The 25,457-nt window shown below is 44.5% G+C and overlaps 1 protein-coding gene across 1 annotated transcript; it reads right to left on the bottom strand.

Moving 5' to 3' along the window:
* Positions 1 to 5,129: 5,129 nt before the first annotated feature.
* LOC143976248 (olfactory receptor 5AR1-like) lies at positions 5,130 to 10,783 on the bottom strand. Its single transcript, XM_077478658.1, has 2 exons — positions 10,682 to 10,783; positions 5,130 to 6,290 (listed from the first exon to the last, which is right to left on the bottom strand). The coding sequence occupies exon 2, from the start codon at positions 6,254 to 6,256 to the stop codon at positions 5,252 to 5,254; it is 1,005 nt and encodes a 334-aa protein (XP_077334784.1). The 5' UTR covers positions 6,257 to 6,290; positions 10,682 to 10,783; the 3' UTR covers positions 5,130 to 5,251.
* Positions 10,784 to 25,457: the final 14,674 nt, after the last annotated feature.

Here is a 25,457-nt window from a genome sequence, read left to right as displayed (position 1 = left end):
GCAAAAGCCAAAGCCATAAATGATTTGGTCTGACTAGTCAAGGCCAGGAAAAATCCTTCCATTCGTCCCTGTATGGGATTATTGGGGAAGATGGTAGCCTCATTCGAGACTGTTCCTTACACCCAGTTCCACTCAAGGCCTTTGCAGAACAGCATTCTGTCTGCCTGGAACAAAAGGGTTCAAGCCTTGGATCTTCCAATGTGTCTGTTACCATCAGTGCGCCAGAGCCTCAATTGGTGGTTACTAGACAAGAAAGTACAGAATGGAAAGTCTTTTGTTCCAATTTTTTGGAAAGTTGTAACTACAGATGCCAGCCTCTCAGGCTGGGAAGCAGTTCTGGAAGAAGCTTTGATCCAAGGCAAATGGTCCAGAACCAAAGGGTCTTTACCCATCAACATTCTGGAAATTTGGGCAGTCCATCTGGCTCTGAAGACCTGGACATACAGGCTACAAGGCTGTCCTGTCTGAGTTCAGTCCAACAGTGCCACATCAGTTGCCTATATCAATCACCAAGGCGGAACCAGGAGTCTGAGTGCCCAGAGGGAGATGAGTCACATTCTTACTTGGGCAGAGAAACATATTCCTTGTCTGTCTGCAGTCTTTATTCCAGGAGTGGAAAATTGGAAAGTGGAATTTTTTTAGCCGCCAGCAGCTGGACCCAGAAGAATGGTCGCTACACCGCGCCATATTTCAGGCAATATGCCAGAGATGGGGTACCCCGGATGTAGACCTACTAGCCTTCAGGTTCAACAACAAACTGGACATCTTTTTATCAAGAACAAAGGACCCGCTAGCACAAGGTTCAGATGCCTTGATAGTTCCATAGGATCAGAAAAGAAGATTCCTACTTTTCATGTTAAGGCGCACTCGACTAGAGCAGTTAGTACTACATGGGCAGTGCATCATCGGGCCTCCATGGCTCAGATCTGTAAGGCTGCAACTTGGTCTTTCGGTCCATACATTCAGTAGATTTTATCAGGTGGATGTAAGAAGGCATGAGGATACCGCTTTTGGGCGCAGTGTACTGCAGGCAGCAGTATAGGTCCTCACGTCCAATGGCAGTCTTTTCTGATCTGTATCTCCCTCCTCTCAATTTGGGTATTGCTATGGGATGTCCCATGATATAATGAATAGAGCTCTGTGTCCCGTGATGTATGAAAACCAAAATAGGATTTTTTTAAGATGTTGGAGGTGTGGTAAGGAGAGAGGCACTATTGCCCATATTTTTTGGTTTTGCCCAGTAATTAAACGGTTTTGGGAAAAGGTTCGCAAAATCTCTCAATTGTTTACTGAATATTATCTTGAGGAAGACCCGGCCTTTCTTCTATTACAATGTACATATATTCCATCAGAGATATACAAGAACTCATTGTTATGTCATCTGGTGAATGCAGCTAAAAGCTGCATCGCCACCTGCTGGAAGGAAACAGGGGCACCGCGAATTTCGCAATGGTTAAACAAAGTAAGGAAAATTGGGATCATGGAGAATTTGATCCCCATGCCTCTGGAGGAAAGGGAAACTATAGTGCAAGTCTGGGCCCCATGGGAAATATTTTTACATTTGGAGGAGGGGAAGGGGTTGATTGGAGAGGAAGCTGAGGATTAGACCAAATGGTTAAGTGATGTAAACCTTACCCTTCGTTGGGCGGGTCGGCTTCCACCCCCTGTCTCCCTCTTCCCTATCCTCCAACTGCTCCCTCTTTTTTTTTTCTCCTTGAAAAGGGAGAGGGAAGAGGCCCGCTAGGGGGAATCGATATTGTATTAATATTAATATTATATTAATATTGTTTTGTTTGTAAAAACGGCAAGAATATAATGTGGATTTTTTTTTTTGTTTTTTTGTTTTTCCTCTTGTTGATGTTTATTGGAATATGTGGCTATTAGAAAGTATTTTGTATATGTAATTTTCATTAACAACTTATATTTTGTATTTTTGCAAAGAAATAAAGAATTAAAAAAAAAAATAGTATTTTTTTAAAACAGCTTACCTATAAAATCCTTTTCTTGAGATTACATCATGGGACACAGAGCTCCCCACCCCTCTTCAGGATTTATGTATATATTTGCATATACTTATACTTATTGCTTTTCTACAAAACTGAGGTACTTTCCAGATGGGAGGGGTTATATAGGGAAGGAACTCTCCTTACAATTAGGGTTGCCAGTGTCCAACACCTGAAGGTGACTAATGCCTTGTTTCGGTTCGGGTTCGGGTTAGTACAGTTTGGAAGGGTTAGAATGGTCTGGCCTATTCTGGTGAGCGTTTCTATTGCAAGTCGGACCACCAGGGGCCATACGGGGTTTAGAAAAAATGCCTTTGACATGAGCACTGACGTTTTTTCTGTCCACCAATCAGTGGAATGTATTGTGTGATGCCAGTAGCTCCGCCCTAACCATAACGTACCATTTTCTATGGCCCTACATCTGAAGCAGGACCATGAATGGTGCGATATGGTTCGGTTGTGTGGGCCACTTTCATAATGGAAAGACTCAAAATAGCGTACCGTACCGAACCAACCTGAACCAATCCGAACCGATCCGCTCAGTGAAAACGAGGCATATCTAACCCATGATGTAATGGACAGAGCTCTGTGTCCCGTGATGTAATCTCAAGAAAAGGATTTTTACAGGTAAGCTGTTTATAAAAAATCCTATTTTTTGGCTCTTCAGACCAAATGCACAACATGACGTATGTAAGGTAGGTTGCGTTTGGATATAAAATTACCAATAAGATTAATAAGATCTACAGCAAGCATAGAGTTTAATCGTCTTGTGATTAGGGTTCATCAAGAAGTCACCATTGAAAGATGTTTATTGTTTGTGGCTTTTGGATATTAATTCAAGAAATAGCCGTCTGTAGGGGTTTCCAGGAACTTGCTTTGCCACAGGTTCTCCAAATATAAATCATATGTTTCGGTGGTCATTAGAATTATTTTTTCAATATGCCAGTGTATGTGTAAGATGAAGAAACAAGCTCAGATTCATATTTTTATAATGAAGCCATTTTATCCTAAACAGCCATCTTGCCACCTCAAATGATCCATCTCCCAGTCTCCTCTCTATCTGGGATCAAGTGACTGTTGCAACACTGGCCATGCTCAAAGCTGAACTCCAGGCACTATATTACCAAAAGTATTGGGATGCCTTTACACACACATAAACTTTAATGGCATCCCAGTCTTAGTCTGTAGGCATCAATATTGAGATGGCCCACCCTTTGCAGCTATAACAGCTTCAACTCTTCTGGAAGGCTGTCTACAAGGTTTAGGAGGGTGTCTATGGGAATGCTGGACCATTCTTCCAGAAGTGCATTTGTGAGGTCAGGCACTGATGTTGATGAGAAGGCCTGGCTCACAGTGTCCCCTCTAATTCATCCCAAAGGTGTTCTATTGGGTTGAGGTCAGGACTCTGTGTAGGCCAGTCAAGTTCCTCCATCCCAAACTTGCTCATCCATGTCTTTATGGACCTTGCTTTGTGCTCTGGTCCAAATCATTTGGCCAAGCCCAACCCCTGAAAAACAACCCCACACCATAATCCCCCCTCCACCAAATGATTTGGACCAGGATAGAGATTTGGATAGAGAAACCTTCATTACCCTTGGTAATCACTTGTGTCTTCATATTGTATTAACTCGTACACGGATGTCTTCATACCCCAATGTGTGTAGTGACCCGAGCTGTAACTACATGTTCCATTTACATGCATTACCTTGAGTAACTTCAGGTCAGGCAAAGGCAAAGTTTCAAATGCTTTGCTTGAATAAATTGAATAAACATGATGACAGACATGGGTAACAGTTCAACATAAAGTGCAGTCTTTTCCCTAACATTCCTAGTCCCTACCTTCAGGCTTGTGGCTGCCCCAGCATACCTGAACAAGAAAGAGTCCATACTTGGCAGAGTCCATGTTTGGTTTCTTCAGGGAGGACTGCAAGTCCCAACAATCCTCTTTGGTAGCGAGAACTCAAAGCTCGGCATCACACTGGGAATCCAGATTCCGACAATGGCAGCGAACTGGTCTGCGAAATGGCCCAGAACTTCTAATGCCCCGTACACACGATCGGACTTTTTGACAACAAAACCCTGGATTTTTGTTTGAAGATTGTTGGCTCCAACTTGTCTTGCATACACACGGTCCCACAAATGTTGGCCAACAATTACGAACGTGGGAACATGGTGACACACAAGACGTACGACAAGCCTAGAAAAAGGAAGTTCAATAGCCAGTGCGGCTTCTTCTGCTTGATTCCGAGCACGCGTGAACTTTTGTGCAACGGACTTGTGTGCACGCGATCGGAAATGCCGACAACAACGTTTTGTTGGCAGAAAATTTGAGAAACCTGCTAGCAAACATTTGTTGGCGGAAAGTCCGACAACAAATATTCGATGGAGCGTACACACGGTCGGACTTTTAGCCAACAAGCTCACATCCAACATTTCCCATCGGAAAATCTGATCGTGTGTACGGGGCATTAGATAGAACGACAGCCAACAGCCCCCCTGAGTTTGGACCTCCATCCCTTTTATAGCACATAGGACCAAGGGATCGGAACCAAGAGAACCCACATGAAAAACCTGGGAAACACAATTAATACTAAAGACCCATACACACGATCAGACTTTTTGTCAAAAAACATGCAAATTAGCTGTTTTGGAGCAACATCCGACCTTGTGTACGCTCCATCAGACAAACTTTTTTGGTTTTCATCTGACTTTTGTTGGCTGTGCGAACGGACAAACTTTCTGGCAACAAAAGTCTGATGGAGCAAAGTATCATGTGTACAGAAAACCATAGGACCTTTGTACAAAGTACAAACAGGCATGCTCAGAACCAATTCAAAAGATCAGCCAACAATACAGATGTTGACCAAAGGTGGCGGTAAAGAGCAGAAAAATCATGTGATTTGGTGAAAGTTGGCTGAAAAAGTCCTGCTGTGTGTATGCAATACAAGTTCTCGGCCAACGCCCTTTGTACAAAAATCCACAGGAAAGTTTGTACAAAGTCCTATCGTGTGTATGAGGCTTAACCCTCCCGGCTGGGGGCAGCATTAACCACTACCCGGCTACAAGCTGAGAATATTTGAAATGGAGAAAACATTGTGGCCGGCATATGATATGGTTGAGCGGGTGGTTGAGCAGTAGGAAAAATTTCACTCAATTTTCTCTACTGAAAACAATTATTTAATTGGCAAATAAGGCAATGAAATATATAAGTGTGCATGCTTTAAAGATGAAGTGACACAATATTACTGTCAATGTATACCAAATATTCCCACTCTCTTTAGTAAGGAAATTCCCATTTTTTTGGCAGAATTTTTTACGTCACGGTTCCTCAGGCTGTATATTAAAGGATTCAGAAAAGGAATGACTATAGTGAAAAATACAGAAATCACTTTGCCTTGCTCTGGGCTGTAGGCAGATGGAGGTCTGAGATACATAAACATGACTGTTCCGTAAAATATAGTCACCACCATCAAATGAGAAGCACAAGTAGAGAAGGCCTTCTTGCGTCCTAGAGAAGAACGTAAGACAGATACAAAAATATACATATAGGACACGAGGATCACCAACAGAGACGAGAACTCAGTAAAACCTGCTAAGGAGAAGACGATCATTTCATTGACTCTGGTGTCACCACAGGAAATCTGAATCACAGCAATAATGTCACAGTAGTAGTGGTAAATATATGGGCGTTCTTCACAGAAGTCTAGATGGAAGTGTGAGAAGCCGGTCTCAACAAAGGCAATGACCAAGCCTCCTAAGTAGGAGAAGACAAGTAGGATCAGGATGGTCTTCCTGCTCATTATTTGAAGGTAGGTCAGTGGGTGGCATATGGCCACGTATCTGTCACAGGACATGGCTGCCAGAATAAAACACTGAGTTACTCCAAACCCAATATAGGACAGCATCTGAAGTTCACATCCAGCTACTGATATGGACGTATTATAGGAGACCAAGTCTTTCAGCATCCTTATCATGATGGTTGAAGTGTAGCAGATGTCAAGGAACGATAAGTGGCGCAAGAAACTATACATGGGAGTATGGAGTTTCCTGTCAATACTGATGAGTACTACAAGTCCCAAATTCTGAAACAGAGTCAAGATGTAAATAAAGAAAAAGATGACAAACAAAATACATTTGAGTCTGGAATGTTCTGTTAATCCAACCAGTATGAACTCCGAGACAACAGTCTTGTTGTACAGACCCATCGTTGCTAGAAGAAGAGGCCGATTTGTTACGGGGCTATCATACGCCATAACATCTCAACGTTATAAGAGGATTTACAAAATGCTAAAAAGGAAAAAACAAAACAAAACGTATTTAATGGACATTAGTTAAAATGAATAGAACATAGTTAAAATCGTATTTAAAACCTATCATCTAACTTGACAATTAAAATTGAACATAGAATGAAACAGATGTATCAGCAGAAGTTGCCTTCACTGAGAAGAACATGTGAACGCTCAACAGGTCCAGAGATCTAGGGAGCTGAGGTTATACACTTATTTTGACTTTTCTTTTAAAAGTTGAACTTGGCCCTGTCCTCTCTTGTCTCCTATGTCTTCTAGGTCAGTGGTCCTCAACCCTGTCCTCGAGTACCCCCAACAGGCCATGTTTTGGGAATTTCTCTAATGCCGCGTACACACAATCGGAATTCTCGTCAGAAAAAGCTCTGATGATTTCCCGACGGAATTCAGCTCAAGCTGTCTTGCCTACACACGGTCACACCAAATTCCGATCATTTATAACGTGGTGACGTATGACGTGACTAGAAAAAGGAAGTTGAATAGCCAGTAGCCAATAGCTTCGGTCTCGTAGTTGAATCTGAGCAATGCGTGATTTTTGGCGTGTCGGAATTGCATTACACGCGATCGGAATTACCGATAGAAAGTTTTTCCGTCTGGAAAATTGAGAACATGCTATCAATTTTTGGCTGGCGGGAATTCGGACAACTAAATTCCGATGGAGCGTACACACGGGTCGCATTTTCCAATGAAAAGCTCTCATCGGTGTTTTTCTGGCCGGAATTCCATAGTTTCATCGTTTCTAAGGTTGAATAAAGACACCAGTCCATCCAGTTCCTAAGTGAGTGTCTAAAATTGTCCCCATCCCTGTACATTGCACACTCACATTGGTCCCTACCCTCAAGGAGCCCACAATCCAAGGTTCCCATTCATATACTAGGGCCAATTTTGGACAGAAGCCAATTAACCTACCTGCATGTCTTTGGAGTGTGGGAGGAAACCCACACAGGCACAGGGAGAACATACAAACTCCAGGCAGGTAGTGTCGTGGTTGGGATTTGAACCAGTGACCCTGCTTACTGCTAGGTGAGAGTGCTAACCACTACACCACTGTTCTGATCATGTATACGCGTCATTAGATAATATAGCTGTCCAAAATGCCAAGCCATTGACTCTGATTTACAGTGCCTTGAAAAAGTATTCATACCCCTTGAAATTTTCCACATTTTGTCATTTTATAACCAAAAAAACGTAAATGTATTTTATTGGGATTTTATGTGATAGACCAACACAAAGTGGCACATAATTGTGAAGTGGAAGGAACATTATAAATGGTTTTCAATTTTTTTTTTTTTTTTTTTTACAAATAAATATCTGAAAAGTGTGGTGTACATTTGTATTTAGCCCCCTTTACTCTGATACCCCTAACTAAAATCTAGTGGAACCAATTGCCTTCAGAGGTTTGTTAGAGAACCTTAGTGAACAAACAGCATCATGAAGACCGAGGAACACACCAGACAGGTCAAGTTGTGGAGAAGTTTAAAGCAGGGTTAGGTTATAAAAGAATATTCCAAGCTTTGAACATCTCACGGAGCTCTGTTCAATCCATCATCGGAAAATGGAAAGAGTATGGGCACAACTGCAAACCTACCAAGACATGGCCGTCCACCTAAACTGACCAAGGAGAGCATTCATCAGAGAAGAGCCAAGAGGTCCATGGTAACTCTGGAGGAGCTGCAGAGATCCACAGCTCAGGGGGGAGAATCTGTCCACAGGACAACTATTAGTCGTCTCTCCACAAATCTGCCCTTTATGGAAGAGTGACAAGAAGAAAGACATTGGAGAAAGAAAGTCATAAGAAGTCCTGTTTGCAGTTTGTGAGAAGCCATGTGGGGGACACAGCAAACATGTGGAAGAAGGTGATCTGGTCAGATGAGACCAAAATTTTACTTTTTGGCCTAAAAGCAAAACACTATGTGTGGGGGAAACTAACACTGCACATCCCCCTGAATACACCATCCCCACCGTGAAATATGGTGGTGGCAGCATCATGTGGTGGGGATGCTTTTCTTCAGCAGGGACAGGGAAGCTGCTCAGAGTTGATGAGAAGATGGATGGAGCCAAATACAGGACAATCTTTTCCCGCGCACACACGACCGGACTTTCCGATGGACTAGGTCTGACGGTCTTCCCGACGGACTTTTGGCGGAGGTCCGACAGACTTTCTGAATGAAACAGACTTGGCCACACACGACCGGACTAAGTCCATTCGAAAGTCCATTTGTTTTGAACGTGATGAAGTAAACGCAACTAAACAAGAAAGTTCAGTAGCCAGTAGCCAATAGCTGCCCTTGCGTCGTATTTGGTCCGTCGGACCAGCATACAGACAAAGGGTTTTCCCGATTTTTAGTCCGTTGAACTTGAGTCCGTTGGATAGATTTGAAATATGTTTTATTTCTAGGTCCGTCTGACTTTTGGGGAAAAAAAATCCGCTGGAGCCCACACACGATCTAATTGTCTGACGGATTCCGGTCCGCCGAACCAAGTCTGCAGGAAAGTCCAACGTGTGTATGCGGCGTTAGAAGAAAACCTGTTATGCCCCATATACACTATCAGTTTTTCTGCTGTGTTTTTCCTTCAGATTTACCAAAACCATGTAGTGCAAGGGCCTGCCTGATTACATACAAATTGAAACTCCTAAGGTTTGACCTCATATTATATGGTTTTGGTAAACCTGAAGGAAAAACTCAACAGAAAAACTAATAGTGTGTATGGGGCTTTAGGGTCGGTTCCCACTGAGGCAGCACGATTTGCATTGCGACTGCCTCAGGCGACCTGCATCCGACTTCAGCGGCAGCTTGCAAAATGACTTCTGTATAGAAGTCAATGCAAGTCGCCTATAGTCGCCCCAAAAGTAGTACAGGAACCTTTTTCTAAGTCGGAGCGACCTGTTAGAACGGTTCCATTGTACAGAATGGAGCACGACTTGTCAGGCGGCGAAGTCGCCTGACAAGTTGCCCCAGTGTGAACCGAGTCTCAGAGTCTGCAAAAGACTTGAGACCGGGGCGGAGGTTCACCTTCCAGCAGGACAACGACCCCGAAACAAACAGCCAGAGCTACAATGAAATGGTTTAGATCAAAGCATATTCATGTGTTAGAATGGCCCAGACAAAGTCCAGACCTAAATCCAATTGAGAATCTGTGGCAAGACTTGAAAATTGCTGTTCACAGACGCTCTCCATCCAATCTGACAGAGCCTGAGATATTTTGCAAAGAAGAAGAAGAATGGGGCAGAAATGTCCCTCTCTAGATGTGCAAAGCTGGTAGAGACACCCCCAAAAAGACTTTCAGCTGTAATTGCAGAGAAAGGGGGTTCTACAAAGTATTGACTCCGGGGGGCGCCATACAAATGTACCCCCCACACTTTTCATATATTTATTTGTAACAAATGTTACAATTATAATACAACCATTTATCATTTTCCTTCCCCTTCACACTGATGTGCCACTTTGTGTTGGTCTATCACATAAAATCCCAGTATAATACATTTACGTTTTTGATTGTAACGTGAGAAAATGTGGAACGTTTCAAGGGGTATAAATACTTTTTCAAGGCACTATATATTCGGTGGTAAATGTAAATAACCAGCTATTATATGGTTAGGGAACAAAATATTCCACTCCGAGAACAACAGACAGAAGAGATGTACAGTATATACTTAAATATATACTTAAAAATTTTTTTTTACAGTATATTTTTAATTCAAATAATTTTTTTTTTTAAAAGAACTAAAACGCTGTTTTGCGGATTTTTAGACAGGACTGTAATATAATATTATGCATGCCAGGCTCCCTTGTCATAGGCAGATAGATCCGTACAAGAGACCTGTGCCTACTGTCACTTAAGCCTGGTACACACATACATTTTTTATTTTTTATCGTTCAACTCAGTGGGCTGAACGAAAAAAAAAAAAAAAAACACAGAGATTGCTGTACTAACTAAGCCATGTCATGTTTTCAGGATTCCCCTCGGATGAAAGGGATGTGGTAATTACTAAGGCAGTGAAATTGATCAAATCCCCTGTGCAAAATAATGGAGAGCCTGGAAACAGGACCCGTTGAGGCCCCTTGAGGACTGGAGTGGAGAAACACTGTCTTAGACCATAGAGATGATCGGGGGGGGCATTCCAGTCTTCAGTCATCTCTATGGAGAGCCAACTTCAGTTCTTGGCTTCCCGGTGGGACAGAAGAGCCTTGAAAGGTGGTGCGAGGGGTGGGGAACCCGGTGGTTCGCTTTAAAAAAAAAAAAAAAACCTGGATGATGACTGTAGCTGCAGGAATCATCTCATGATTACCTCTTCAACCCCCCTTAACGGACGGTACTGAAGTGGTTAAACCCCCCCCCCCCCCCCACACATTGGGTCCTGTGTGATCATACCTGTTCTTTGATGGTTCCTTGCTATGCATCTCTATGCATAGGCACTCTTTTGTTGTGTTTGCTTGGTAAATGGACTAAGTGCTTGGCATTATACACGGTTGCTGAAAATTCTATAGCTTTATAATAAAAGGAGAACCATCCGGGACTCATTATTAGGGGGAGCAGATGGCAGATCTGTAACATCTGAGAATTTTTTTTTTTTTTATTGGCAAACAGATCATTAAGCAGTTAAAATTCCCAAAGGAGATTGTATCGTTATTATACAAAGGGGAATTCCCACTGCAACCCATTCAGCTATCACACCTCTACATTGCTCATAGACATTTTGTAATAACATTTCATTACTTAGAACTGGCCTGGGGGTCAAGTGATTGACACTTCTCACATATACACTATATTTCCAAAAGTATTGGGATGCCTGCCTTCACACATGCACATGAACTTTAATGGCATCCCAGTCTTAGTTACAAAAGTACTGGGACGCCTGCCTTCACACGCACATGAATGGCATCCCAGTCTTAGTTACAAAAGTACTGGGACACCTGCCTTCACACGCACATAAATGGCATCCCAGTCTTAGTTGAGGTCAGGATCTGCGCAGGCCAGTCAAGTTCCTCCACCCCAAACTCGCTCATCCATGTCTTTATGGACCTTGTTTTGTTCACTGGTGCGCAGTCATGTTGGAACAGGAACTGGACATCCCCAAACTGTTCCCACCTTCTCTTTACTGATTCTAGATTGTAAGCTCTAACGAGCAGGGCCCCCTGATCCCTCCTGTATTGATTTGTATTGTAAGTGTAGTGTCTGCCCTCATATTGTAAAGCGCTGCGCAAACTGTTGGCGCTATATAAATCCTGAATAATAATTATACTGATACATCGGGGGGGTCAGTCAGGGCCAGATTAACGTAGGGGCTATTGGAGCTGCAGCTCCAGGCCCCTACCTTAATATAGGCCCAGCAGGGATGGACTGACCATTTGGTTACTACACTGCATGAGAGGCTCCTTGTACCACCTGCAGGAAAGGGAATCTGAAAGTCAGGGGTGATCGGTGCGGGGGGCAATCACAAGCACCATCACCACGACACCATCACCACTCCCTCTATGACTCTCCATGAAGCAGCTAAAAGCCACTCCACCTCCTCTAGAGGGAGATCGGTACTTGTAATTGCGCCCCCCCCCCCCTACTGATCACCCCAGACTGTCCATTAGATTCCCCCTGCTCTTCCTCCCCCCCCCCCCTGTGTATGCAGTATTATCACCTTCTACTGCTCCATTCTCCCAAAAAAAGTATTGTGAAAAAAAATTAAAAAACATAAAAAAAAACTGCAACAAATAATAATAAATTTAAAAAATAATTCAAAAATGGAATAAATAATTCAAAAATGTAAGGGCTCATTCACATGGGTTCTCTTGGGCATACAGTGTGAATTTTTTATTTTATTTATTTCCATAATAGGGTCCATCAAAATCCTCAGCACCAGGCCCATGATACTCTTAATCTGGCCCTGGGGTCAGTTATACCCCAGATATCTCCTCTGGCCTTCAAAGCATCTGATCACACCAAAAATCAGTGTGATCGGACGCTTGTAAAAGCCGGTAAACAAAAGACAGAAACTGGAACTGACGAAACATAAATTTTTTGGGGGGGGAGCTGATTTCGTTTTCGCAACATTGTGTTGGAAAAAATATATTTTTTTTTCACAGGTTTTCAGAGAACAAATATAATATGGCAGTTAGAATGACAGTTTTGAGTCTTACGGAACATGTGCCATAGGTAACAATTGTGAACTTACAACAACTATGCAGTGATGCATCAAGTACTAGGTATCAGGGAAATACCCAGGACCATTTAGCGGGGTGACAATTCATTTGAAGGCAGCAAAAAATAAAAATGTAACTTGTACTTTCATAGAGTAAAATCGTTACATCAGAGAATCCTCTAAGAGCCGGTTCACAAAGGGGCAACACGACTTCCAGCGCGACTTTGGGAGGCAACTTGGACACGACTTGAGTATGAATCACAGCAGGACTTGAGGCAACTTACAAGGCAACTTGAAGCTGCCTCCAGGACAGGGGACTTTGCCAGTGGCCAATCACATAATAATCAGCTCTGTGGGAGGGAGGGGTTTGCCTCGAAAACCATTTTTACTTCCTGGAAAGTTGCTTCAGTTAAGACAGGGGATCAGACTTGGAGGCAACTTCCATTGAAATCAATGGGTACAAGTTGCCTAAAAGTCTGATTCAAGTCGTACAGGAACCTTTTCTGAAGTCGGAGCTACTACTTCAGTAGTGTACATTAAGGCGGCTCCATTCACTTCCATTTATTTTCTCAACCGCGCGACTTGGGGCGACTTGAAGTCGGATCCTAGGTTACCCCTATGTGAACCGGCTCTTAGGGGCTGGTGATATTCACGGAGTGATTGGCCCATGGGGCCCAAAATTCCAGTAGTTTAGGTACTGAAAGATGTGCTTTTGCATACATGTGTTCCAGATGGAAGTGCTGATTGAGTGTAGAGTGTAGCTGTTGACTGGAAGGAGGGAGGTTGCCGTTCCAGTTACGTGCTATTAAGAGCTTAGCTGCAATTAAAATATGCATAAAGATGGAATGGTATGGGTAGGGCCACTTGACGCTTGTTGAGGGGTAAGCGTATTGCAGGTTCCAGTAATTTTCCCAATGAGGGATTGGACCTTATTCCAAAAAGGGACAATTATTGGAAAAGTCCACCAGATGTGGATGGTGGATCCTATCTCCCCACATCTTCTCCAGCAGGTGGCAGGAGTGTGAAGAAGAGAATCGGGCAAGTTTTGCTGGTGTCTGATACCAGTGGTGTAGGATTTTCTGTGTAGTTTCCCAGTGATTAAGGCATCTAGAGTTTTTAAGTGGTGCTTTTGCTGCATAGTGCCATGCTGTAACATCTGCTGAAAAGTTGAGGGTATTTTCCCATTTGGTCACTGAGAGTAGTTTAGTGTGGTTTTGTGCAAAGTTCAGCAGCTTGTAGATGTGTGAAATCCCTTCATCAGGGTATGAGTTTTTTTTTTTTTTTTAAACGTAGGATATCAGCGGTGAGAGGCGTATCCGGAGGAATGGCGTATCTCAAGGAATTTGTAGAATTCACTGTTGGGAATCTGATATTGCGAGTGGAGGTTCTGGAATGGAAATTCCAGCTGCTGACCATGTTGAGGTGGATAGGTCTGTACATACAAGTTCCAGGGAGGAGAGAGGAAAGGAGAGGAAAGAACTTCAAAACTCGTGGTAACGGTCCTTTGCCAAGTTGGCAGTATGAGTTCCAGGTTTTGATCGTGGGACTTAGAAAGGAATGATACCGTTTATTGTGTAGCTAGAAAGCGGTAAGAAGGGATCTAGGGAGTGGCCCAAAGAAGTTTCTTTGATTTGAACCCATGTGTGGACCCACCAGTGTTTAGCTTGGGTTAGGAGGATGGCTTTGTAGTATTGCTTAATATCTGGTACTCCCAAACCAGCTTTGGATGTAGCTGTGCACATAGTGGAATGCTTTATTCTAGGATTTTTGCTGTTACATATGAAGGTATTGATGACCCTTATTAGCAAGGACAATTTAGTGGTTGGTATGGACACGGGAGTGTGCGGAGGAAGTACAGCACATGAGGCATTAAGAACATTTTTACTAGTGCAATTTTCCTAGCCCAGGAGGCCCTTGATGAGCGTAGTGAAGAGCAGAGATTCTGTAGTTTGCTGAGTAGGGCTTCATAGTTTAGTTGAAGGATGTTGCTGGAAGGGGTTGTTATTTGTGTTCCTAAGTAGAAAAAGGTGGAGGATGGGACCCAGGGAAAAGGCGACACGCGTGAGAGAGAGTTTTTTGTGTGTTGGTCTAATCCTAGCCCAATCATGGAGGACTTAGTACAGTTGACTTTATAAAGAGATATACAACTGAATAGCATTAGGAGATAATATAGTGCTGGTAGGGATTGGAGGGGATTTGTCATGGCTACAATAACATCATCTGCATACAGTCCTATTTTGTGTGCAACATCTCTGACTTATATGCCAGACATTCGAAGGTGCATTCTAATGGCTTCAGCAAGAGGTTCCATTACAAGGCCAATATTAGTGGGGAGAGGGGGCATCCCTGACGAGTTCCATTGGTGATCTTAAACTGATCAGATGTTTTTCCTGAAGTCCAGACTTTAGCTGTGGGGGAGGAGAATGTGCTAGGGGGGCTGAATATACATTTCCCGAGGATCAAAATATTTGTAATACTCCTCTGAGGTAGGACCAATCTACTCAAATGCCAAATGCCTTCTCTGCATCTAGCGATAGGAGTAGAGAAGGTGTTTTATGTTGTTCTGCCCATTGTATGAGATTCATGAATCCCCTGGTGCCATCAGAGGCCTGCTGGCATGGAACAAAGCCTACCTTGTCTTTGTGTAATAGCTTAGGAATAAATGAGGATATAGTTAGTAAGGTTGAATAAAGACACCAGTCCATCCAGCTCAACCTGAGTGAGTGTCTACAATTGTCCCTATCCCTGTACATTGCACACTCACATTGGTCCCTACACTCAAAGAGCACCCAATCAAATACTAGGGCCAATTATGGAAGCCAATTAACCTACCTGCATGTCTTTGGAGTGTGGGAGGAAGCTGGAGTACCTGGAGGAGGCCCACGTGGGCACAGGGAGAGCATGCAGGCTCCAGGCAGGTAGTGTTTTGGTGGGGATTCGAACCCTTTTTACTGCTAGGTGAGAGTGGTAACCACTACACCACTGTGCCATCCCACAGATATGTATATATAGCCACTTTCGGCCCTTCTCAGCGGCTTTCGGCCTTTCTCGGCGGTTTACGGCCGCCTTCGGCCTTTCTCTGCGTCTTTCGGCCGCCTTTGGCATTTCTTGGCGGCTTTCGGCCCTTCTCAGGCGGCCGAAAACCCCCGAGAAGAGCCGAGAGCGGGCGAAAGCTGCCGAGGACGACCGAAGGCCCGCCTACGGCCTTTCTTGGCGGCTATATATGGCTAGGATTTTTTAATACGTTTTGAGATCCAAATTCAGGAGGGAAATGGGCCAATAGTTGGCAGGATCATCATGAGGTTTACCAGGGTTTGGTATGGTGACGATAAGGGCCTGAAGTGGCTCCTTAGGGATGTCACCAGTGCACATTGTGGTTAAAAGAGTTGGTTAGATGGGGTGCCAGGAGGTGTGCAAATGTTTTAAAATGTTAGTTGCAATATCCATCTGGTCCAGGGGCCTTGTGTAAGGGTAGAGAGTATATTATTTTTAAGACTTCAGACTTAAGCCTCAGAGAACGGCTCGTTAAGCTTTTTTAGTTGGTCTGAGGTAAGGGAGGGTAACTGTAAGGAATTGTGATAATTGCACAGGGTCTGGGTCAGAATCTTAGGAGGAGACTTTTGAGTTGTATAAGGATGCATAGTATTGACTAAAGCAGTTCGCTATGTCTTTAGGATAGTCAACACTTTGTCCTTTAGATGTCCGCATACAAGGCATTTTAGGCACCACTGCTTTTTGTTTGACTTGTTTAGTTAAAAGGGAACCAGGTTTGTTCCCAAAAGCATACCATTTTACTTTTAACCATTTAATATATTAATCAAATGTAGCCTGTAGAAAAGAACGTAATTCTTCCCTAAGGTTGCACAGACAAGTTTTGTCTGGGTTGTTGGGTGATAATTTGTTGGATTGTTCTAATTTACAAATTTGGTCTATGTATGTGTTTACTATCTTGGTTCACGCTCGCTTCTCCCTGGCCCCAAGTTTGATGAAAACACCCCTTATGTCGGAGTTATGTGCATTTCACAATAGCGCGTCATTTGTTACAGAACCAGCGTTGCAGTTAAAGTAGGTTTCTACTTCTAGTTTGATCTCCTCCTGAAACTTGGATTGTGAGAGAATGTGTTCATGAGCCAGGGAGTGTGTTTTACCCGGTTTCCATCAAGCGCAAGGGTAATGGTTACTGGTGCGTGGTCATATCATGTTATTAGCCCTATATCAGCTTGCGGAATGGATTGCAGGCTGGTTTTGTGTGTTCGGAAGAGATCAATCCTAGAGTAAGATTTTTGGGCTACTGAATAAAATGTGTAATCCCTCTCCACTCCATGCAGGCACAGCCAGGGGTCCAATAAATCTTCCATACGCATGAGGGAAGAGCGGTCCATTGGCCTGATTCCTCGGTGACTGGAGGAGTCAATTGTTTGGTCAGCTACATCATTAAAATCCCCACATAGTATTATTTGTTCTTTTGGATAATGGGCCAATTTGCTCGTAATTTGTTTAAATAAATTTTTGTGATGGGTATTCGGTGCGTAGATATTGACAACCACCAATGGTGTATTGTCAAAGATGCCATCTAGGGTGATATATCTGTCAGATGGGTCGGCATCAAGGTGTTGGAGTTGGAAAGAGATGGAATTCCGAATGGCAATCATTAATTCTGCACTTTTTTAGATGTGTGTGCATGGAAGATGTGGGGGTATAACCGATGACGACATGGGGAGCTTTACCGTGCATAAAGTGTGTCTCTTGCACACACAGAATGTCCGTACTCTGGTATAAGCGGTAGATGGTATTGCAGCCTCTTAAAGTGGTTGTAAACCCTTACAACACACTTTCACCTACAGGTAAGCTTAGATTAAGGCTTACCTGTAGGTGCTGTAAATATCTCCTAAACCTACAATTCCCCGTAAGAGGATTCCTTCTGTGCATGCGCCTATGTATTCGGCACATGCGCACTTTAGAAGGGTCACGGCGTGCCGTTTTCATTAAAGGACATGCCATGACTGGCGGATCCCGCACGCATTCGCAGGAGTGACGTCACCCGAATCCGGCCAGTCATAGAGCTGCAGTCCGTGACCCCGGAAGAAAGATGGACACTTCCAGTCGGCGAGGAAATTGGGGACATCGCATGCTCCTGTGTCAGGTAAGTGACACATAATGGGCTACTATGCGATGCATAGTAAGCCCATTATGCTTTGCCTTTGCAGGGAAACATCAGAGTTTACTTCCTCTTTAACGTCAGCCGACAGATCTTGGTAGAGAAGCACTCCTGTGTACAGTTGAGGGAGGGTGTGGGCTGATCTCGTCTTGTGAAAGAGCCGCTCCTTAATGTGGTAAAAATTGATCCTCCTCAGGACATCTCTAGAAACTGTGTCTGGGAGGTGGGCAGGTTTTGGGATCCTGTGTGCCCTATCCATGAGGAGGTCTCCGGGGGTCAGGTCAAGAATTAGTTTCAGAAAAAGTTGTAGCAGGTATGGGATCAGGTCACTTGGCTTGACCGCTTCAGGGATCCCCCTTATTTTAATGTTATTGCGTTGCGACCTGTCTTCGAGATCCGCCACCTTTAGTTGGCATTTGTGGACCTGTTCAGCTTGTTCCTCGTGTGCATCGACCATCTAATCATGCACTTTGACTACTTCAGTAATCAGTTTTTTTAGGCGCTCAGTGCGATCATCAATCTCATCAATTCTGCTTGTGAGCTGGGATAGTGAGGAAGGCAGTTCATTTTGAAAACCTATTTGGAGGGAGAGAAGCGTGGCTTTTATGGTGTTCTCAGAGGTAGGGAAGGCTGCTAGAAATCTTGTGTGTTCTGCCTGAAGTACTGCTTGTGTGCCTGAGGGGTCAGCCCAATGGTGCTTTTTTGCAGAAGGATGTTTGTGAATGGAATGTGCAGGAAAATCTACAGCTCTCTTACCCCGATCTGCTGGTGGGGCTGAGGAGGGTTGGTGAGAGGATTCCTCTATGTCTCAGAGACATTTCAGTGCATCTTCTGCCTGTGAGGGAGGCGGAGGGGGAGAACGGCCATTCTCCTCTGCGCCATCTTGTGCTTGTCTGCTTGCATGAAAAAGTCAGTGAGGCGGTGCTGTCAGGGTGACTTATTTTTCTTTCGGAACATAACCCGGTTATGTCCCTGTGAGGTAAGGTCCCTTGTGGGGAGGTTGCAAGTGGCTGAAGTGCTGTGAGCCACCATACAAAGTCGACTGTCAGAGGAGAATCACAGCCAATCGGCCATCTTCAGCAGCGGCCAGGACATGCCCCTTGCAAAAATTATTTTATTTTCTATGGCATCTATAAATTGAAACCTGAAAAAAAATGTTTCTATGTTTTTTTTTAACAATGTTAGTTTAACCACTTGCCAACCCACTCAGTAAACCTAGTGCTGGCGGCAGCTCCAGGCACCATGATGTGCTGGTACGTCACGATGCACATGTGAGCTGGCTCCCGCAGCTTCAGAATCTCGTGACCTGAACACAGCGGATCGCGGCACCCAGCTGCCGGGGGTATTGTGTGATCACTATGATTGGTCACTGTTATAAGCAAATGTTTTAGCTGTCATGAATGTTTTTTGTTCATCACAGCTTGCTTACTGTTGACATGCTGTGATGGGCTATAGCTAATCACATGGTACAGGGTGCTGTCATTGGCCCAGGTACCATGTGATTGGCTGCAGCCGCCGATTGAAAAAAAAGTTGTCCAAGGTATCTGTTGTAAGACATGGTAGCCAAAAGAAAATACTTGGTTACCTCAAATCCAGCGTGGGAGCACATCTGAAGACCACATCCACCAACTGGTATGGATCTTTTATTTGACAAACAGTTCTTCAACAAGTGCCATTACCCAAAGGCAAAAAGTCAGCTTCTCTCTTTCATTTTATAGCTGATGTAGCACCCTGATGGTTAGGCAGGGTTGCTCGTACATTTACCTGCCAGGTATAGTTGCCTTGGCCAATTGATAGGAGATCAATTGATTCCACCCTAATTCTAGAATTTCTGCACTTCTCTCTTCTGTCACTAGGTGGTCGGGTATCTGGTGACTTTAGATAAGACAAGGGCATTGCAAGGACAGATTATGAATAGATGGAGTATCTCAGCAAATGGGCAGGGATTTTCTTGAGTTCCTTGGCTTCCTGGGAGAGCCTATTTATTTGGATGGGGTCGGGTGATCGGGGTTCTGTGTCACCTGGACCACTGTCTGGATGGACGTGTGTTGTGCTGCCCCGGGTTGCTAGGCCAGAGTCCGAGGCCTATCCCGGGGACATCTGGCTGCTAGGGTGTCTGAGGGGCTATCCAGAAGCAAGAGAGCAGTGCAGGGTTGGGACTGCGGCTTGCAGTTCAACCATAAGTGACGGTTCTGCCGGCCAGAGAACCCGTCGTGGTCGGAGGTAGAGGGAAAGCTGTCGCCAATAAGGGACTAACCACTTTGTTGCCAGGGACCACAGTGAGTAGCTGAAGCAAGTACCGGAGCAGTATTCTCACCAACCGGGGACAGGGAAGAATTTTGAAACTTTAGCAGGTATCAAGCCAGGGACCCAGCCAATGGTGGTGACGCTTGCAGAGCAGCCTTGTGTGCCAAGCCAGGGACCGAGCAGGTCTGTGGGGTGACGCTTGAGGAGCATATGTGAGTGCCAAGCTAGGGACCCACCAGGGAAGTGGGGGTGACGATTGAGGAAGATATTCAGTGAGAAGGTTGGAACAGCTCGGGAGATCCAGTGGCAGTGGATCAGCAAGTCTAGTGGGAGAGACTGGGAGCTCAGTGGAGTGAAGATCTACAAGAAGTGATTGTAGAGGACTTACAGAAGTTTGTTACAACTTGTGTTAGAAACTGTTATAAGACTGTTGCCATAGGAGAGAGCAATCTTACACATGCAGATGTGTTCTGGTGGGTGCCTTTCCCTGCATGGCTGTCTATCTATAGACGTCTCTGAGTCTGCTAATTAACATTGCAACTAGGCCCAGTGTCTTCCTGACAGTGAGGTCCAGGTACCACCTCCATTGCTATGCCAGGGATCAGCTGATTAAGAAGGCAAAGTGAGCTCTTCTAGCTCCGCAGCAAATGGAGAATTTTAACTGAAGAAAAAGTAGGTTCTGCATTACTTGGCTTCTAGAACTAAGATCTTGGAGAACACATACATGTGGGCCTTTGTATGACAGAGCAAGCATCACTAAATGGTGGACCGTAGTGCAAATCTGGGCCGAGTCACTGTCCCATCTGGACTAAGGAGCTGGCTTTTTCTCCTCACCCTCTGCCTCTGTTATTCTCATAGCAGAGAGGAGGCACTGGGTGGAGGGCAGAAGCGGCAACTGCCCAAGTTAACCATTCAAGGTACTTGGCAGATGATTTGTTGCTAGTACACAGGGCAGTCCTAACCACTATTTATTAGCTTGGTAGCATGGAAAGTTAGCTCTAGCAGCTCCCTTCCTCCTCTCGGAGTGGCAAGTGATCAGTCCTTCACACTTGCCACATAGCATCCCCAGGGCCTCGATGTCTCCCGATGTGTACAGGATGAAACACCCTTGAGGTGCCAGGTGAATCCCCGTATCGGTCAATACAGATCCTGAGAGTCTCACACTCGCAGGGATCCCCACAGACGGCATTCTGGGTCCCATGGTGGGTGACGTTCCCGGAACTCTAAACATCTTTTTCTCTTCCGCAACAAAGCTCAACCTCCTTCCTCTCTCTCCTACGACACTCTCCCGCGGTGCCTCGTGTAGGGAGAGGAAATAGGCAAAACTCCTCCAACTTGCTCCTCAGGTCATGCAACTCGCGGGCTTTTTCCAACTCCGCCCACAGTTTACGCGCCAACAGTGGATGTCAATAATTTTTTCACAAAATGGTGCAGTTCCAAAAATTCAACCCTCTACCCTGTAGTTACCACGTGTACAGTTCTTTCTTTGAAAGGGGTAAGGGCAAATCCCAGACCCGAGCCCCCACATGTAGCACTGACCCCCAAAGGAGTGGCTTGATTTGCTGGCCTTACCGCTACCTTCTTGACCTCGTGTACGTCTAGGGGTTTCCTGAGGTAGATGGCCCAAAGAATTGTAGAAACTGACACTGGATCCGCTTTTGGGATTTTTATTTGCAAAGAGGGTAGACAAAACACAGGCTCTCAATGAGGGTTAGAGAGTTTAGGTAGAAAGTCCAGGTATTCTTGGAACTACTCAAAATAAGAAGTCTCTGACTATAGAAATCCAGAGAATAGCCACTCACAACTGGATTCTCACAGCCACCGGATAGACCTCCTCTCACTAGGCCTAGTAGCCGATAGAGTGTTCAGATAAAGCAAAGCCTCTGCCACAGACTTGTATATGGAACGGTTGAATAAAGTCTCTGCCACAGACTTGTTGTAGAACACTTGTAGTAAAGTCTCTGCAACAGACTTGTTGTAGAACACTTGTAGTAACTGAAGGATGTAGACCAACTTAGAGAGCCCTCATACGGTACCAGCATCTTGCAGCCGGCCCAGCGATACCGTACGAGTGTAGATTCACTTGGGGTCTTTCAACTAAGCCTCCAGGCTCTTTCTGAGAAGCCAGCCTTTAGCGTGGCCTTCTCCTGAAGAGTCCTCCCCTGGTTGCTTCTTCAGTTGCTGGGCCTCTCCACAGATGAGACGGCACGGGCCACCTCCGAATCCTCTCTCCAGTTACTTTGCCTCGGGTTAGCCAGCCCTGAGACTCGGAATTGGATGGATCCGCACCCCAGGTCATGAGGGCCCTGGGGGATGGTCAGGGGGACCAGGACCAAACAGACAGAAAGATCTTCTGGACCGGAACCCAGAAGCACGTGATGTCAGTACCTTAAGTACCCTCTCCCAGAATGCACAGCAGGATGACACGCCCACTGGGCTGTTTCAGAGAAAAGTGACACTCAATGCGCCCAGCTGAACTGCGTTCTCACACTTGCCAGTGATGACAGCGCCACCTGTGGCCAAGCAGAACACAGTGCAATCCAGCTAGACTGGTACTGAAACCGCAATTTGGTATAATTAAACCCAAAACCAAACTGCGGTTCTAGGAACTTTAAATAGAGAAAAACACATAGCGCGTGCTCTTCAGGAGCCGGCGCTACATAAAGGACTGGTATCGTAGCAGTGAGTTACAGTACACAGTGCTGTCAATTAACATTTTAATGAGGGGTGCAAGTGGCTGCCATATATGAGGTCCTAGTCAAGGCTCAGGCTTGTTGTAGAATAAAGGGGGCACCTGGTTAAATAATGGATGCTAGCAGTGGAATAAGGGGGTGCACCTGGCAGTCCTAAATGTTGGCTATGTGTAGCAGGAGGCATCTGCTGGCCAAATAGTGATTGCCAGCTGTGCGTAGCATGGATGTGGAATGAGAGGGTACCCAGTAGTCATATGAAGGTGCTGAACTTGAAAAGGGGGAGAGCTTCTCTGATTGTGGAATAAGAGGCCCTACAATGGTTGTACTTTGAAAGTGTAGAAATCAGCCTTGGGCCTTCGCCACCTGAAATTTGTTACTCAGCAGTGCAGCTCAGGTCTCTGGGGTGCACACCTGCCTCAGCTAGAAGTGTTTAAATAAACTGCTGGGCACTGGGCCAGCATCTAATCAGCGGGTTAGTCGGTCTGTGTTTTCATGCCCTGGATAAAGGTAATGTTTTAAGGTTTTCTTGGCTATTGCTGATTGACAGCTGCTTTTCTCATAGTGTCTTCAGTATCCCAGCAATAATACAGCCCTCCTAATACGTCTGCTTGGGTTGTTTGAAACATGACTAAGAATAGAAATGTAGAATTTGACACAGTGACGTTTTTAATTTATTAAAAGTGTACATTGTTTGGGTTGTAAGTTGTTGTTTCCGTAAACGCGTTTCTTTAAATGAGATCTGTGATTCCCTGAAGAACATGATCTGTGATGGTTCTCAGAGGAAGATGTAATAATATTAGAAGGAGAGCACAGCGCCGGTAATTATTTTGCTCAGAAATAATTGGATGACTTCCTGACTATATAAAGAGATTGTTATTTTTCCTTCATAAATTGGTTGTTTGCAAACAATAATTTATTGGTCTCTTTGAGACTAATCACCTTTAATTTATTAGCAGTAGTACAATATTCTCTGTGTGCTCCCAAGACATCGCTACTTCCTCTATGAATTTAGAAGATTTGGAAAAAATAGAAAAAAAAGAAGGGGGAAGAAAAAAAAAATGAAAAAGAGGAAAAAAAATAATTAAGAAAACACAGGAAAGGAAAAAAAAAAGATTTATTTTGTGGCTCTGTGAAAGTCACGTGTCCCTTTCCTCCAATCAGCTCTCAGCACAGTCCTCACTGACCTCTGCGGTGTGTCATTTCAGCTCCCCGCCCCCTGCTTTCTGAAAGCTCAAGCAAGCTGTATAAATGCTGCACTTTGAATGGCTGTAGAGAATAGATGGCTGCAGATAAACAGGTACAACGTATGTAGGAGGATTTGTTTAATCTCTGTGTATCACCTGAGGCCAGTCACTGCACTGGGTATATGGAAGGGGTTACAATCACTTTGAGTAAATGACATGTACACAGTATTTTAGTGCAAAATTTGTTCTGAAAGTTAAACTAAAAATAAAAAATAAACATAAAAAATTATTTTTTTCACAAATAAATATGTGAAAAGTGTGGGGGGTACATTTGTATGGCGCCCCCCCGGAGTCAATACTTTGTAGAACCCCCTTTCACTGTAATTACAGCTGCAAGTCTTTTTGGGGGTGTCTCTACCAGCTTTGCACATCTAGAGAGGGACATTTTTGCCCATTCTTCTTCTTTGCAACATATCTCAAGCTCTGTCAGATTGGATGGAGAGTGTCTGTGAACAGCAATTTTCAAGTCTTGCCACAGATTCTCAATGTGATTTAGGTCGGGACTGAGACTGGGACATTCTAACTCATGAATATGCTTTGATCTAAACCATTCTATTGTAGCTCTGGCTGTTTCGGGGCGTTGTCCTGCTGGAAGGTGACCCTCCGCCCCGGTCCCAAGTCTTTTGCAGACTCTAAGCCCTTGTACACACGGTCGGAGATTCCGACAACCAAATCTGTCGGATTTTCTCCGTCGGATTTTGTCCATCGGATCTTGTCCGAAACTGTTGCATACACACGGTTGGACAAAGTTGGTGAAAAATCCGATCTTTCAGAACATGATGACGTAATTTCGTTACGATGGGACTACGTTCAGGCTAGTAGCCATAAGCTTTGATGTAGGAATTTGATCTGAGCATGCGTGGCACTTTGTCCGATCGGAATTCTCGACACATGATTGGAGTATGTCTTATCAGACCAGTTTGTCGGAAAATGTTTCCAGCAAGTTGGAAAATTTGGTCCGACGGATATTCCGATGGAAACAGTCCGATGCATACCACACACAGTCGGATTATCCGACAACACGGTCCGATAGGACACATTCTGACAGATTCTCCGACCGTGTGTACAAGGGCTAACAGGTTTTCTTCTAAGATTGTCCTGTATTTGGCTCCATCCATCTTCCCATCAACTCTGACCAGCTTCCCTGTCCCTGCTGAAGAAAAATGGTGTGTTCAGGGTTCAGCCAATAGCTGCCCTTGCATCGTATTTTGGTTCATCGGACTAGCACACAGACGAACGGTTTTCCCAATTTTAGTCCGTCGGAATTGAGTCCGTCGGAGTGATTTGAAACACGTTCTATTTCTATGTTCATCTGATTTTTTTTTTTTTAAACGATCCGACTAGCCCACACACAATCGGATTGTCAGATGGACTGATCCCATCGGACCTAATCTGCCGGAAAGTTCGGTCGTGTGTACACGGCATTAGAAGTGAAAAGTGATGAGGATATAAACGCATCACCAAGAAAGGTTAAATAAAACAAACAATCTAACCGTGCAGTGCAGTGCAACTAAAGGTGAATTCTTATTACCAGTAATGCCGCGTACACACGAGTGGACTTTTCAACATCAAAGGTCCGACGGAACAATTCCGGCAGACCATTCGATCGTGTGTGGGGCTGCAGCAGACTTTTGATTTGCAAAAATCCGACAGACTTTAGAAATGGAACATG

This window comes from Lithobates pipiens, unplaced genomic scaffold, assembly GCF_037356315.1.
Source record: "Lithobates pipiens isolate NorthernLeopardFrog02 unplaced genomic scaffold, aLitPip1_a1.2 Scaffold_13, whole genome shotgun sequence".
Classification (NCBI taxonomy): domain Eukaryota; kingdom Metazoa; phylum Chordata; class Amphibia; order Anura; family Ranidae; genus Lithobates; species Lithobates pipiens.
The sequence above is the reverse complement of the archived record's forward strand: the minus strand, read 5'-3'. Positions and strand labels throughout refer to the sequence as shown.